Source organism: Poecilia mexicana, unplaced genomic scaffold, assembly GCF_051168715.1.
Source record: "Poecilia mexicana isolate PSO_F unplaced genomic scaffold, ASM5116871v1 scaffold_2, whole genome shotgun sequence".
In the NCBI taxonomy this organism is placed as follows: domain Eukaryota; kingdom Metazoa; phylum Chordata; class Actinopteri; order Cyprinodontiformes; family Poeciliidae; genus Poecilia; species Poecilia mexicana.
Genome location: NW_028263371.1, coordinates 43,789,004 through 43,806,373, shown reverse-complemented (window position 1 = coordinate 43,806,373; position 17,370 = coordinate 43,789,004). Strand labels below are relative to the sequence as shown.

The window sequence follows — 17,370 nt, the reverse complement described above, 5'->3', positions numbered from 1 at the left end:
ACGTTGTGCACATGGACACTGGTTCCCAGTTTCTGACTTAAAGTAGTTGATTTAATAAACATACAGAAATGGAGACAACTTTTAGAGGGGTCTGATTGTTTCTACCTAATCTAATATTTCTAAATGAGTAAGGCTGTAAAGTTTAACGAGTGTAGCTGTACACAGTGATGAAACTAATGTTGCAGAAATCACTGTTTGCATCGTTTCCTCTTAGCTGAAAAATATTAGGTTTAATGACTAATAAATTATCAAACTCATTCTGTGGTTTGTATTTGTCTCTGTTTGACTGTTGGCTCTGCTGTGTTCGTGCAGATACCTCTGCGTCGGGGGATACCAAGTCTCGAGTGACTGACAGCTCTCAGTCGCCCAGCTACCGAATCAGGGCTGAGTCAGAGCAGGTGTCTCTCTACTCCCCGGAGCAGTCCTCCCTTCATGAAAGTGAGGGTCTGTTATTATATTCTGTCTATTCTTTTGCAGCTTTCTATTACATGGTTGGTTCTTTTTTTTTTTTGTGCTCAGCATTGACGTAATCTCTAACTATCTGTAATAGTTAGAGATTGAACTGCTTAGTTCAATCTCTAAATAGTTATTTACTTTTTACACTTGTAAAGTCTGTTTTCTCCTCCCTATTTAAATCACATTGAAACATGGCGTCTTTGAAACACGACAGTTATGCCGCTGTTTCCTTTTGTACTTTCCTTTTGAATGCTGCAGATTCAGAAAGATGGGGAATTTTATTTGTTACACAGCTAGTTAGCATAGAAGCACAGACCCCACCAGATGCATAGTGTTCTACACATAATCTTATTGTAGCACATAATCATCCATCCCACTTACAAGGGATGGCCAATATAGACTTAACAGTCTATCATGAAAACACAATAAAAGTGATGATAAAAGGGTATTCATTCCAGTCTTTAGGCATAGATAGAATAGTTGGGATAGTGCATCAATTCTGCTCTAGATAAAAAAAATAAAAATAAAAATAAAAACACAAAAATTAATATAAAACAACTTACCAGTTATTGAACAGGCTGTTTTGAGATGCCAGTTACATAAGGTAGTGCAGTTTTATTGATGTATGTAGACACCATGTAGAGTTTATTTTCATCATGATATATTAAAATTCCTATGTCAAAAAGGATTTAAAGATCACAATAAACTGTAGTAATTGCACATCACTAGCACTCACTTTATCCTCAAAGCAAGCTGCAAGCTTTCATGACTTCTCTTATGAATTGTTGCACCTATAAATTGTTGTTTTCACACATGCCTTGCTTTTGGTAGAGAGGTGAAAATGTTCCCAAGAGGTAGAAATTTCAGTGCCATTTTTTGTATTTATTGGGATCCTATTTGACACTTTTGCAGAAAATATGCATTTTAAAGTGGAAGAAAGGTTTATAAGGTGCTTTGGAATTAAAAATCCGAAAATAGTGGAATGCATTTGTATCATTCTCCATTTATTGCAGCCAGTGAGAGTCCAACTGTTGCCAAGAGTACTGTGGACCGTACTACTGGTGGAAATCCACATCGGAAGTAGAAAGATGTATCAATGGGAATGTGGAAAGTAGCAAGAAGGGTAAAACATAAGTTTTTTACAGTTTGTCATAAGCCATGTAAGGGACATTGCATGGGGCTCTGATTAGATAAAGCCAAAACTGAACTCTGTGGCCTACATGCAAAAACCCTGTGTGTAGTTGGAAAATTACCATTGCATATCACCCAGAATACACCATCCCTATGGTGAAACATGGTGATGGCAGGAAGATGGCAGCTGTTCACAGTCTATTGGAATCTGGATAGAGTCAAATACGGGGCAATCCAGGAAGAAAACCTGTGAAATGCTCCAACATGAGATGGGGGAGGAGTTATACATTCCAACAGGACAGCAATCACAAATATTCAGCAAAGGCAAAAAATATATAATGGTTTAATTCTAAGCATATTTAAGCATGAAATGTCCCAGTCAAAGCCCTGATCTAAATTCAATTGAAAATTTGGAGAAAGACTGAAAATAACTATTCACATGTACTTCATCTGTTCTGAATGAGATATTATGTAAGAGGCAATGGGCATAAGCTTGTTTCTAGATGTGCAGATATAGTAGAGACAAACTCCCAAATAACCTGCAGCTATAATGTGGTTCTACCAGTATTGCCTGTGGGGAACTGAAAGCAACTGGATGCAACATGTTCAGCGTCTAAATTTTATTGTATCTTCCTCTCTCCGCTTCTTTCTAATGCACTAGTTGGTCTTAAATTAAACCCTAGTAAATTAGATTACATTGTTTTTGGTTGTTACAAGATAAAATCTAGAAAGGTTCAAGAGTTATGAATACAGTGGAGACGAAAATGTCCTCAACAATTCTGGAGTTCTTTTTTCCCCCCAGGATTGGAAAAAAAACCTTCAATTTCTACAGAATATCAAGCTGGACCATTAGTGTGATATTGGTTTCATTAATGAAGGATTTATTCCATAAATTCAGTTCATCTCTTGTAGCGCATCTACTGCACAAGGTTACTCTAGTGGTATTTCTTCAAACTACCGGTTCTTGTTCAATGGTATTGTTACATGAGTCATATTGAATTTATATTTTTGAATCAATCATCAAGAAACTTTGTTTTTCTATCCACTATGGCAAGAAGTATGTTAATTTCCTCTGCGTGTTTTGTGCCTGATGAACAGTGATGTCTGTTTTCTACTGATATTACTTGCAGAGTCTGTTCTAAACACATTTTATATCATTAAATGACTTAAAATATCTCTACAGTAAATATTTGATCCTCCCTGTTATATATATATTTTTTTTTTTTGGGGGAGATTTTAACAACACAAATCACAATATTTATCTCCCCAAACAGATGGCATAATATTCCCGTTTTAATTTATTAATGTTGCTTTAACAACAATCTGTTTATGAACGCTCCACAGTCCTGACCAACTGCTCTCTGATCTGCTAAAGGAAAACACAGCTTTTCAAGCAGGATTGGTTTAAAAGACCTGATAATATTAAAATACTGACACTATTTTTATGAATGAATTTGGAAGCAACAGTTCCGCTGGATTCGTAGAATTAACCCACATAAACACCTGTGACGGACCTGTAAGATGAGACTATGAAGTTATATTTATTTTATTTATTGAAATTAGTGCATATAATCCCATATTACAAAAAATGTCGGCTCAATCTACCTTTCAGACCGGTCCAGTTCAAGTGGAGTTCTGTTGGAAAGGTCTTTCCATTGCCAAACACACCTGATCACGCCATGAAGGTTCTGATGCAGTATGGAAAAGGTGGAAATTTGGGAATTTGATTTAGGTATTTTCCCAGGATGAATAAGAATGGAAAGACTGCAGAAAAATATTTATATTTCCAGACTCTGTTAGTATTATTTTCCATAAATTCAGAGTGAACCTTGGTACATATATTGATACTGAAAAATATGTGCGAACTTTATCGTCAATATCTATTTTATTTAAATGGACTTTATAACAAGGGCTGCACCGAAGTGCCTTACAGCAAGTATACAAAATATAATAGTAGATAGTTTAAAATCTTAAAAAACAGACTCAGATTAACATTTATATCAAGAGCCAGTGAGTTGAATGAGATAACTGAGCTCAGTTGTTGTTAAAATAGACAAAAGTTTTTATTGTGACTGCATGTTGATCTTTAGTAAGCGTGCTACCAGGTCCTGAGGCTTTTTTTCATCTAGCCAAATAAGACTTAGTGTTGACATTGCACCAGTTTTTCTGTTGTAGAGTTTGTGCTTGCTCTATTTCAAAAAGAAACACTAGCAATACTGTTTTAGCCCTGGAGATGGTTTGGTGGAAAAACTTCCTCACAACCACATGTGAGCAGAGGTTACAGATAAAGAAAGGTCTTTCTATTTTTTTTTTGCACATTCTCCTCCTAATCTAAAGTATTGACGTTATTGTAATGTTTTCTTTAAAGTGAGAGATAACATCATTTATCATTTATCAAATTTTAGATGGGTTAAATGATGGCAAATTAACTCATGGTTTGCTAAAGGTGTTTTCTTCCTGGCGTTTCGTTAGAAAGGCGATGCTGGTAAAGGTCATAGCTGTTATGAAACCTCTTATGATATCTATCCCGGAGTTTCTCACCCTTATCTAGCTCCTTCCTCTACATTTCATTTATGTCTGTTTCTGTCACCCTCTCTCTCAGGGTCTGCAGGGAATTCATGTGGCTCAGCTCAGATGAACTCCTACTCTGACAGCGGCTATCAGGATGCCAGCAGTGGCTACCTCAGCAGGCAGAACCAGGGCAAGGCTGAACTCAAGATGCAGCACTCCTTCCCTGGAGCTGGCACCGGCACATTAATGAGGAACGCCAGGGCTGAGGGGCAAGCTTCAGCCCAGGTAATGACAGCCGGTGTATTTAAAGCATATCTCTGTGTGTTATCCTACTATACACACTGTTATTTACAGGAGATAGAAAATGATAACGCTACTAAAGAGGCATGGACGGGGTACTAGTATTAAGGTTTGTCGAGATGTCAGCGAAAGAGTCTGAGTGAGTTATCGCTGTGTAGATAGGACAGAAAAAAAGTGAACCATCCTGCCCACCTGTTGCTGTGCACTGCCAATCAGTTGACTGATGGAAATCTACATTTGTCCTTTTCAATAAAAACTAATTTATTTCAGATCCTACAGTAGAAAACAAAGCATCATCCATCACTTTTATTAAGTTACCTCTGTTACTGGCTACTGGACTAGATAGCTCAACCATTTACCCAGATATTATCAGCTAGGCACACTTGTGTTACTCCATAAGGAGAAGAACAGCTAAAAGATGTAATATTCTAAGCAGAAAACCTATTTGAAACTAATCTCATACTAGCTCATGTCTGCTACCAAAACTTTATGTTTTTTTCTTAGTGGCTATAGAAATGCAAAGGCTTTACAGCACAGAAGGTGCATATTCAACTGAGCAGCTCAATCTAATCATGATTCACACAATTTAGTACACAAAGGCAGCAAGAAACCAAATGGTGCCGTCACACTCTGGAGGGGGGAGATAAAGCAAACATGGCCTTCAGTAAAGTCATGACCTGTGATGAAACGGCTTATATAATCCCCTGTTATTTAAAATGTCATTTTTATTGTAGAAGTTAGTGTGTGTCAGAGAGTTCAACACACCGTGTTAATATTCTTTATACCATCTTTTAGGCTGAGGAGGCATGTTGCCAATTATGTTTGTTTGTCATTACCTGCAGGTTCCCGCAGTGACAGCAGCTCTGCCTGGCCGTGCAATGCGGAGGGTTAGCTCAGTGCCTTCTCGCTCTCACTCGCCAGCCTATGCCAGCAGTATCTCCCCTTCCCGTGGCTCCCTGCGTACCTCAGTTGCCAGTGCCTACGGCTCCCCTGTCGTAACAGAACCTAAGCCTCTCTCCAACATCCACTTCACAACCTTGCCCTCTGTGCAGCGCACTGGTAGCATTGGTGGCGGCTCGCCATACACCCCCCAGAAAACCTCCCCCGCAGGACTGAGGCGCATCAGCTCCACAAACTCACGGCCTGGCTCCACTAGCCGCACCACCTCGCCCTATCAGACCTCGGCAGGGTCAGCGTCGGGTCGCATGGGCTCCCCCCTGACGCTGGTGGACCCTCCGCTGATTAAGCAACCGACTCACTCTTCTTCTCCAGTCAGGGCTAGCATGACCGCCGTGCCCCAACACTACAGCTCCACTCTGCCTCGCTCCATGCTCCACAACACTGACCCCTATGGACCTCAGAGTTACGACATTTATGAGAGGATGACTCGACCTGACAGCCTCACAGGTGTGATGCTAATGACACACACACTCTCACACTGCTTTCGTATGTGCATCTGTGGTGTTCTACATTTTAGGGAAATGTTATGAGTTTAGGAGTAAGAAGCATTGGGGTAAGAGAGATGAGACTTTATGACTGTCTCTGTGTGTCTGGTTGTGGATTATTACCTTATTAGGACCTTATTAGGAGAAAATCACTTCCCTTGTTGGCACCAATGCAGCTTATGGGGTCTAGTAGCCTGGTACTAATGAGAGTAAAATGAATATTATTTTGTTTAGAGTTAGTTTTTGAGATATTAGTTGAGGTCAATTTGAGGCTAACATCATGGTGTCCGTGTTACACTACAAACTACAAATCAATTTTGTGTCACAAACAGAATGAATGTTCTCGTTTTTGAGCGTTTGCGTAATTTATTCCGAGGAACGGATCAGGATATTTTTGGAAAAACATGCCTGCCCAAACTGGTTTGTACATGTCATCCTTGTAAGGGATTACAGGTGCTGGTCATAAAATTAGAATATTGTGATAAAGTTCATTATTTTCCATAATGTCATGATAAAAAATAAATTGTCATATATTTTAGATTCATTGCACACCAACTGAAATATTTCAGGTCTTTTATTGTTTTAATTTTGATGATTTTGGCAAACAGCTCATGAAAACCCAAAATCCCTGTCTCAAAAAATTAGAATATTATGAAAAGGTTCTCTGAACGAGCAATAAAAATAATCATCTGAATCAACAAAGTAACTCTAAACACCTGAAAAAGATTCCTGAGGCCTTGAAAAACTCCCAGCCTGGTTCATTACTCAAATCCACAATCATGGGTCAGACTGCTGACCTGACTGCTGTCCAGAAGGCCATCACTGACATCCTCAAGCAAGAGGGTGAGAAACAGAAAGAAATTTCTGAACGAATCGGCTGTTTGCAGAGTGTTATATCAAGGCACCTCAGTGGGAAGTCAGTAGGAAGTCAGTAGGAAGGAAAAAGTGTGGCAGAAAACGCTGCACAACGAGAAGAGGTGACCGGACCCTGAGGAAGATTGTGGAGAAGGGCCGATTCCAGACCAAATTAAATTTTCATCTCCATAAAACTTTTCAGCAGATGGAAGCATGAAGTGCTCCAAAATCTCCTGATAGCTGCTGCATTGATCCTGCCCTTGATAAAACACAGTGGACCAACACCAGCAGCTGACATGGCACCCAGACCATCACTGACTGTGGGTACTTGACACTGGACTTCTGGCATTTTGGCATTTCCTTCTCCCCAGTCTTCCTCCAGAGTCTGGCACTTTGATTTCTGAATGACATGCAAAGTTTGCTTTCATCCGAAAAAAGTACTTTGGACCACTGAACAACAGTGGTCCAAAGTGCTGCTTCTCTGTAGCCCAGGTCAGGCGCTTCTGCCGCTGTTTCTGGTTCAAAAGTGGCTTGACCTTTGACCTGGGGAATGCGGCACCTGTAGCCCATTTTCTGCACACGCCTGTGCACAGTGGCTCTGGATGTTTCTACTCCAGACTCAGTCCACTGCTTCCCCCAAGGTCTGGAATCGGCCCTTCTCCACAATCTTCCTCAGGGTCTGGTCACCTCTTCTCGTTGTGCAGCGTTTTCTGCCACACTTTTTCCTTCCTACTGACTTCCCACTGAGGTGCCTTGATATAACACTCTGCAAACAGCCGATTCGTTCAGAAATTTCTTTCTGTTTCTCACCCTCTTGCTTGAGGATGTCAGTGATGGCCTTCTGGACAGCAGTCAGGTCAGCAATCTGACCCATGATTGCGGTTTTGAGTAATGAACCAGGCTGGGAGTTTTTAAAGGCCTCAGGAATCTTTTTCAGGTGTTTAGAGTTACTTTGTTGATTCAGATGATTATTTTTATTGCTCGTTCAGAGAACCTTTTCATAATATTCTAATTTTTTGAGACAGGGATTTTGGGTTTTCATGAGCTGTTTGCCAAAATCATCAAAATTAAAACAATAAAAGACCTGAAATATTTCAGTTGGTGTGCAATGAATCTAAAATATATGACAATTTAATTTTTATCATGACATTATGGAAAATAATGAACTTTATCACAATATTCTAATTTTATGACCAGCACCTGTAGAGCAAAAAATGAGAGCTGGCAGATGAACCTTGATTTATATCTGGTCCTTATCTGAAGCCAAACCAACAGGAAAATACCTGCCTGTGTTCATGCTCTGCTTTCACACTCAAATTCATTTCATGCTCACAAAGCAGGCTGAACGAATATTCAACACAAAATGTGTTGCATAACATTTTCTGATAATCAAAACTTTGTTTTCATTACAATTACTAGTGTAGGTGCTTGCAGTGAAAAGAGCAATAAACTATGTTTCTCATTCAGATAATTGCCACACTCGCATATTCTGATTCTGATTTAATTTCAATTTTCTCTTAGGAGGATAAGCCAAGCTGCTTCTCAGAAAATATTCTGTTTAGCCAATAATTAATTTTTTCCCTTCTCAACCTCATGCTGCCTGGGATTTCCTAAGATGCCCTAATTGATGGTGATATTAAAGGTGAAACTTTGATTGTCTCGTCTGTTTCTCATCTTCATGTGTCTTTTGTGTAGATGTTAGTGCCGCTCCACTGGTGTCTTTCATTCATGATCAGTCTGTATGTCGTCTTTAACAGGTTTTACAGGATATCGGTAAATGTGTGAGTGTCACTCGTATCATCATTAGCCTGAGCTGCACTTCCTATGCATCCAGTGTTTAATCTGTACTGCAAGGCTGTGCAAAACTGGCATAGGTGATATTAAATAAATTCTACGTGAGCTTTTATTTTATTTTAGTTGACTAAGTCTTGTTGACACAATGCAGTAAATCTCCGGAGAGTGTGTTGCAATCGACTTAAATAAAACTAATTTATTTGAGGACAAACGGTGAAGGTCAGATCCATTTCTCACAGAGTGATATGTTTCAGGTGTTTATTTCTCTTAATTTCAGTTTTTCTTAGAAAGACTATGAACCACTTTTACTTTTACTAGCTTGATCATTTCAAAATGTTTAGCCTATACTCCAAATATATTAGTTTACATTTTTCTCTAAATGTAGTTGATTTTCAAAAAAAAAAAAATTAAATGAAGTGGCCACAGGTGACTGTGTTCAGCAGAGAAATTTCATGAAGCTCCTTCCCAGCTCTTTTTTTGATCAGACTTCTTTTCTGTGCTTTCCTTCTTCTCCTCCTTATTGTTTTTCTTCTTTATCTTATTCAACTCCTATCCTATTCCCATCGTCTCTCTCTTTTTACATTTTCTACAAATGCGCCCTCTACACTTTGCCTTTATTACAGTAATTTGTCACCCGTGTCTGATGGGCCATATTAATCGGAAGTGGAATGATCACGTCATCCAAATTGCAAGTATTTGCAAAAAGTCACCAAACGACCCAAAACTACATGTTTTTACTCAGAAATTAGTCCTTCGATTTTTTTTTTTTTGTATTTTATCGCCCATTTCATGAGTTCCTAAATTATTTCTGTTAAAAGTTCTTTTTTTGCTGCTTTATGTTTCTTTTCTATCCCTTTGTGTTCTTTCTCTCCTCTCATTTTCTTTTTCTCCACCACCCACCTGGTCCCACCGCCCGCACACTAACCTGTAGAATGTCATGGCTTCCCTTTCCTGCTGAAGAATGGAAAATGAAGACAAATTGTCCCTAATAATGTGCTCATTACATTCTGTCCATTGGAGAGAAGAGTGGGACAGGGGGAAAGAGGAAATGGCATTTCTCCTCTCTCATTCTGACAAGCGAAGCTGCCTTTGAAGTTTTGACCATCCTGCAGCCTATTATTGCTACTTTTTACTTTCTCGTGTGTAGTGAGATTTTGGTAATCCTTCCCCTTTTTATTTGCTGAGCATTTGCTGGTGTGACAGGATTTGTGAATATTATATTTGAGAAATGGATCCAGCTGTATCTGTTTCTCCAAAGCTAGCATCCGCCAAGCCACCAGCGCCTTTCATCCAGTCTCTGCCAAGTGTAATCTGTTAACGCCACGGTGAGAGGGCTGAGGGGGGAGAATTAAATGACTATAACACAGAAGGAATGTGGGCCATTCATCCTCAACAGACACCAGAAAGTTATTTCTCCCTGAGAATTTGCAGATGCTTTTAGAAGTGACTGCAGCCTTTCCATCAGGGGAATAGAGTAAATAAGGCACATAGACTAGTTTCATGATGGGCTATTTTAATGTGGCTACTTTATGGAGTTGCTGGAAGAAAGAGATCAAGACTTGACGCTTCAGAAGCTGGAAAATTGTAGTCCTGAAAATAATGGCTCTAACAAGCTTCCTTGGTTCTTTGAAAAAGTTCCTTCAGTCCAAACATACCAATGTTGGTAGGTCAAATCTTGCTTCCTGTTTTTTGTTGTGGCTTAATTTTCACTATGATATGGTAATGATTGATTAGTAAATTGAATAATTCTGATAAGCTATTCAACCGTTTCTGTTCGAATAAATTAATCTCACAATCATTTCAACAAGAGGGATAAAAATGCCAACTTTTTGGGCCAGAGTGTATATACAATCACCTTGATCTTTTTTATTATATGGACATGAACAGATTTTATATTCATCTTAGTCGGATTTGTTTTGCCTACATTCTAGAAAGATGGGTTATGTAATGGGAATAAATTATTTGTGTACATAAAGAGCTGTGTGTTGCCAGAGCTTGAAAGACGCATGCTAAAGCCTTTCTTTACTCTCATGTTGCATCAGTCCACCATCGGCTGTTTTCAACGCAACTTCCTCGTCTACACAAATATTTTGTCACACCAATCAAGTGTTGAAGATACTAATTTGCAGTATAGCACTACCAGTGTGTCCAGTTATTAGTAAGATAACGTGTAAAAATTCTGATTATGTTTATTAACATAACTTAAAAACATCCCGTCAATACCTTTGTTTCATTACCCTGGCTCAAATGGTTTACAATGTTGAGTTTATTGTACAGAAAGAGTGATGACATTTCGGTGCTGAGATGCCCTAATTGTTCTTGGTTCTTTTATGTCATGTTAGGCCAGTAAGTGGTATTTTATTGACGCCTGGAACAAATTTCCAGATCTTATCACAACTGTCCTGAAATGTGTTAAATCACCCTAAAGGCCTGATGGGTTGTCCAGATCTGCATTTGAACACATCTTCAGTCCACCCTATTCATTCTTCCTTAGATCACCCAGGATGTGTATTGCCACCAGGCCTGAACAGCCATCTTTTTGAACAGGCTTTTACAATGAATGAGAACGTTGTGGTGGCCAAAACGGCCTCATTAACACTCCTTTTATTTTCGTGTCTTCCTCACACCCTCGGCTTTCCACCACCTTTTATATTATTCTCCACTTTCCTTTTTGATTCATCCGCCTTTTCTTATGTCTTTCATTACCTCCATCCACCGCTCCCCTAAAAACCTTTGAACAACAGAGCTGCTGATTCCCTGCCAACCTGCAACTACTCCGCATTGTGAGCAGTACCACATAGTGAAAGACTTCTCTGACTATTTAGTTTGCCACAGCACTGCGCAGAGAATATATAAATTATAATACAAATATAAATTAATCCATAAAGCAGTTCCTAACTGTCCCAAACAGTAAAAGTGAAGAAAGTCTTGCCCTGGGAATCCATAAACCCTCTAAACTTAACATTTTGATTGCATTCAAGCAGATTTTTAATTTAATTTATGGCAGCATCTATTTAAACATGAAATGGACAGCAAAAAACCAGTTCGGTGTTTAGTTCATTATCATAATCACAGGAATCCAAATACTTATTTCAGTAAGTTTTGTTCCTAGTGTTAAGCAATACAATGTTGTGCAACATTTCTAAGATCTAATTGCAATGTATGTGACCTTGATGCTGTTGTAGAAGACAGAAATGTAAGAGTAATTCAAGTGGCCACTCATTTCCAGCATGGCATGTGGAAAGATCTCTCTGAACCCTGAACCTGTCAGATGTTGCCTGGTCTGATGCGCCTCGTTTTACGGAACATTAGGTCGGTAGGGTCAGAATCTGGTCACAGTGACAGAAGCATGGGTTCATTCTGCCTTGTATCAGTGATTCATGTTGGTGGTGGTGGCATAATGATGTGTGGGGGATGTTCACTTGGCATGCTGTGGGCCCCTTAGAAACAACCAAACATAATTTGAACCCCATTTGCTACTTCAAAATGATTGCAAACCATGTGTACTCATCTTCCACATGCTACATTTCAAGTCTTTTTTTTTTTTTTTTTTTGTCGAAGCTGAATTACTAATTGCATTAGACTGTTTAAATATAAGCATAAAACTTTCAACCCACAGCTGGTAGTTCACAGCCAGCTCAATTAAGACCACAGTTATGATTTTAATCATTATTAGCAAATTCAAGTGATTCTTTATTAGTGTCTGTCTCAGCAATAAAATATCTTTGGAGTCAATTTTCCTAAGCTCCCTGCAGAGCTACTGTTTTTTAGACGACCTCAGAGGTCATCATCAAAACGGTCCACTACTTTCATCTAAAAGCTATGCTCTCCTTCCCCCAAGAGTTTCCAGTCCACAAGGAGACAAACATCCGTATTTATTAATTTTTTTAGTTTCATGTTGTGACAGGACTCCCTCATTTAGCTGGTTCTGCATGGTAGGCTTGGTGTTTAGTTACAGTCGGCAGCTGAGTTCATGCTGTTGGAGAGGACCCAAGTGATGTCTGCGGCTCTCGATATGTGCAATGAGCAGTAAGTTGCCAACTGTACAGTGACCCAGGGGGGTTCACAGTTTTATGAGCTCCATTGATGTGAGGCTTAACACAAACAAACATAGGCGCTGAGATCACTTGTATTGGGTGGGCTTACTTGGATTTAAATGAAGAAAGAAGAAAAGAAACCGTCTTTATCGCCACTTTTATATTTCACATCAGGCATGTGGTTTTCATTTTTCCTCTCCTCAAATTAGCAGCCCTAAAGCTTTCAACATTTATTGCCTCTTCATTTACAGTATGAATTTACATTGTGTCTCTAGAGGAAAACAAAGTTTTGTGTAAACTGCATTTTAGTCAGTTTCAGTGTAACATAATCAAGCATCACTGATTGCTCCACAGTAACTTTGATACCAAGTAATCACATCCACATTCCAGTGCATTAGTGTTTTTATGTTGTAACAGTAAGATATGAACAAAATCTCCTTTTTGAACTGGTTTATTGTAGTTTATTCAAAGCTGAAGTAAAAACATTATAGGTTCGATACCATCTTTTCTGATATGAAGAGCCAGACAAGTTGGCAGTAAAACCTATAAATAATCCATTGATTCCCCATCTTGGACTTTCTCATTTAATTTCTCTGAGGATCAGCTCCACATTGCCAAGTCAGGCCACACTAATGTCACAAGAAGATCCTGTGAAACATTTGACTTGTTTGACTTCGATCTGTCTGATGTGGCCGTAGTGCTCTTCTTAGATGTTAACATGTTTTCTACATCCGTTTCTTTTCTTGCCTTTACTTGCATTACATTCATTTGGTTAATCTGTCATCACGTCAAATTCTTACGAATCATATTTTTAGCAAAGTAAACGTTCACTTCACAGCTGTAAATATAAAGTTGTCACGTGTATTAAAAGATAAAAAGAAACAATTTCTTACATTTTAAATAATTTTAAAAGAAATGCATCTGATTTTTGATACTCTTGTAGAGCATTAGTCCTTTGATATTTTCCACAAGGTTGCATTATTGCTGTGCGGTGATCAATGCCAACTTTGTCATTCAGTAAATAGCATAGCTTTTTAGCAATGACATCACCTGTAAAGACAGTAAAAGGAGGCAGGCTGTTTACTGCAAATTATTCAGTGTTTATCTTGTAACACACTAAAGGGCAGGGCAATAATCGGCAGAAATTAATTTATAGTATTTTTATTACGTTAAGTACTTTTATTCTTTTTTGTTTCTTCCCTTTTACCTGCTGTATAAGCAGATGGATGAGATTAAAGTAATTTACAGTGATTAATTGTTGCTCATTAACACGCAGGAGTAACATTTTGTCACTTCACACTGCCTCTTTAAGAACTATGCTACTTGCAAACTGATCATTCTAGCTATCTACCTGCTAACAGTTCTCCTTCTGCAGGAATACGGAGTTCCTATGCCAGTCAGCACAGCCACCATGGACAGGACATGAGGTCAACCATCTCCCCAGACCGCCACATCGCACCCATATATGAGGACAGGACTTTCCGGGGCCCGTTGTACCGCAGCCCCAGCCACACCCAGCAGGGGACCCTTTACAGGAGCGGCTCAGGTTGGTCAAACTGTCTTCTTCAGAGAATCTCGTAAAGATAGTAGCAGACAATCCATGAAGTGTAAACACCTTAAGCCTCCTAACTCGGCAAATAATCTTGTTAAATGGGAAGAATGGCTTGCTTACAATTTGTCGAGACCCTGCACAATACTCTGAATGAGACTGGAAAAGATGAGTTTGCGTTTTTAGAAAGCTGAGAATCTGATGTTGTTTTGCTTTTGTTTGTTTTGTTTTTTTTTTTTGTTTTTTTTTTACAAAGATCCCAAAGTCATGGACAGTGGCAAAGATCTAGAATCAGTGTAAAATAAATTAGTCAGGATTTTTTTATACTTTTCTCTGTAGTGCCAAGTATGACATTAACACTTTTAATTTTTTGTGTTTTTACAAATTGAGAAAATGATTAATTATTCTCCCGCTAGGATATAAAATCCATTTTCATTTTAGAATGATCCTCTTGTGGTCTGATTAGTTGATCTATTAGAGATGTGCCGATCAGGTTTTTTCCTGCCGATACCGATACCGATCACCCATGATGGCCGATACACCGATACCGATCACCGATACCGATCACATAATTATTATTTATTTATTTTTTATCATAAACACTACCGGTTACATTATGTGGAAAAAGGAACCATGAATTCACCTTAATTTAGACAAAAACTTGTTTTTAATAACTTTTTCCAAGAAGAAAACTAAACAAAACAGGCATTGTGCAAATTGTACTGCTATTGGTAGTGCTATCTTTAACAGACTGAAAACATATGAAGGCATAAAACCTCTCAACATTGCCAAAAAGTTCAAGTATAAAACTTAACATTCAAAGGCAAATACAGGATCATTACAATAAACAATCCAGAGTTACTGAATGAAAACTTCCTGTTAGCATGGCAGCTAGCTGATTACTGCTAGTTCTGATTGGCTGTTTCTGACTGAGCGGAGTAATTATGCAGGACAGGGAGGAGATCTATTATTTTTTCAGAGATTATTTGTCTCATGTTAGGACAGCGGAAGTTTTAATACGTAGGTAAAATGTATTTTTTTAAGTTAGATGCTGCAGCTTTAAGCAGGTTCGGTGTGAGAGTCACTACCAGGTGGAGCAGAAGCGGCGCTCCGTCTGTGAAATATTACTATCTGTAGCGTAGCAGGGGTTCAACAGCGAGAGCAGAACCAGCGTCTTGCGTCGCAGCACGAAGACAAATAATTTTGCTGGTTATTTGTTTAGTTTTCTGACCGTCATGCTAATCCGGGTGAGTGTTTGTTGCTGTGCGCTGCTTTACCTGCTATCTGATCCTCCGTATGTCTTTTTTACTGCAGTGAGCCTCGATGTAGCCAAACTCCGTCAAGTATGGCATTGTTTTTATGTCGTATTAGCTTCGTTGTGTTGATGCATTTTGACGTGCTTCAATTTTCCGCAGCCACACGCAGCAAACTTCCCCATTCACTCAGTGCGTTATAGTTGCACATCGCTTAAGATTTGTTGTTGCGCGTTTGCGCAGAGTGAAGGAAAGAGGAGACCAGCTGCACAGGCAGGCTGTGAAATGAGAAGTAGGTGATCGGTATCGGTAAAAGAGACAATGATTGCCGATCACCGATCATGCACTTTTTCACGAAAATCGGCCCGATTATGATCGGTGACCGATCGATCGGCACACCTCTATGATCTATTTTACTTCTTGAACCGGAATTGACTAATCTATAAAAAAAGGGACATGGATGTTTAGTTTTAATCCACAATAGAAGGGATGAATCATAGGCTAACTTTGGTGTCGCCATCTACAGTTGTATTCTTGTACAGTGCCTACACTTTCCAGAAAATAATGCTGAATAATAGGAACGCACAATATTTATTGTACACAGTAGAAATGATAGATCTTTGGCCTGCAATAGAAATCTGTATTCTACCAGCTATCCGCAGTAATAGTAATGCTTGTTGGTGATGTAATCACCAACAAGCATTACTATTTCTATTTTGCAGTATTGCACCCACTGGTGTTGTGGTTACAACTGCAATTTCATATATCATGCTGCACTGCGGTAAAACACCCACAATATGTTCAATAAATTAAACTTGTAAATTGGGGTAAGTTATCTCTTTCTACTGAGTTATAATTAAACCAGGGAAGGAATTTAAAACTTTTTCCAATGTTGCTTATGTGGTAGAACCAAAACAAAGTGATACATGATTTCGGTCTATAGGTTGTACCACATCGTGGTTATTTTCAGATCTACTGGAAGCTCTGTTTGTTCTTTTGTGGTTTTTTTGCTCCTCTGTTTTCTCTCTCTTGTTTACTGACTTGAGATTCATCATGCAGGTCATGGGAAGTCTTGATTTTCTTTTGACTTACAGCATTTTGTTTAAACCAAACACATCTTTTTCTCATCAGGCATTGATGCTCTCTTTGACTTCCAATATCTTCCCAGTATTAGCCATTTAATGAGGGTGGCCTTGACTATTCTGTTTCGTCTCTCTTCTGGGAAAACAGCCTGCCTGCTGTTTATCTCTGTACGTTGAGTTGTTTCTTTGGTTTTCTGTTTTGGATTCCCTTCTTTATTTTTTTCCTAACTACTCTTTCCCTGCCTCACGTTTCCTTTCTCCCTCCACTGTCTGACAGAAAAGGGTGAGACAGAAGTTAATAGGCAGGTTCTGATGTGTCATCCTGCCTGAAAGGAATCCATTACCCACATGTCACACTGAGCTCTTGAAAAGGGACAGAGTCTGGGGACTTCTAGTTTACCCACAACTGCCACCTTTTCTCTCCCAGTTATCTTTTTCTTGGCTAAAATACAAATGTAAACACATTTCACACATTCAGAGTTACCCGGGGCACTCTGAAGGTCTGCTTTGAGAAATAGGTTCCCAAATAAATGCTATTGATGTTGTATAGAAGCTGAAAAAAAACAAAAAAAAAAAAACAATCCACTATATGTTTTTCCAAAGATGAGAAAAATTGAGTGAGGCTGAGCTGAAGGGGATGTTCGATACAGTCTTTCCATGAACTGCTTCATTTGAGAAATCCAATTTGATCCGGGATTTTTCTTTGTTATATTTCAATGAATCATTTTCTCTGAATTTATTTTTCCGTGCCCGTTTGGTCGTTGCCAGACGCATTTGCTGTACTTTGTGTAAGTTGGAGCAAAACGGGAAAGATTAAGTTAAACTTAGAAAAATTAGGAGCAGGGTCAAAATACAGCTGAGTCTCAATGAAATTAGAATGTTGCCTAAAAGTTATTTGTTTTGTTATTTAAATTCACTAAATAGAGACGTGTTTGGCAACTGCATTTAATACGACAC

General features: G+C 38.8%; 1 protein-coding gene across 4 annotated transcripts in view; it reads left to right on the top strand.

Moving 5' to 3' along the window:
- The window catches only part of pkp4 (plakophilin 4), a 92,945-nt gene that overhangs the window by 48,670 nt on the left and 26,905 nt on the right, over positions 1–17,370 (top strand). For 3 of the 4 annotated variants that reach the window (XM_088001359.1, XM_014996953.2, XM_088001362.1), the window contains exons 5-8: positions 313–444; positions 4,190–4,383; positions 5,241–5,805; positions 13,905–14,075. In XM_088001359.1, the coding sequence (XP_087857485.1) occupies positions 313–444; positions 4,190–4,383; positions 5,241–5,805; positions 13,905–14,075 (1,062 nt within the window). The remainder of the gene's footprint in view (positions 1–312; positions 445–4,189; positions 4,384–5,240; positions 5,806–13,904; positions 14,076–17,370) is intronic. The other variant, XM_014996960.2, reaches the window with a different exon arrangement.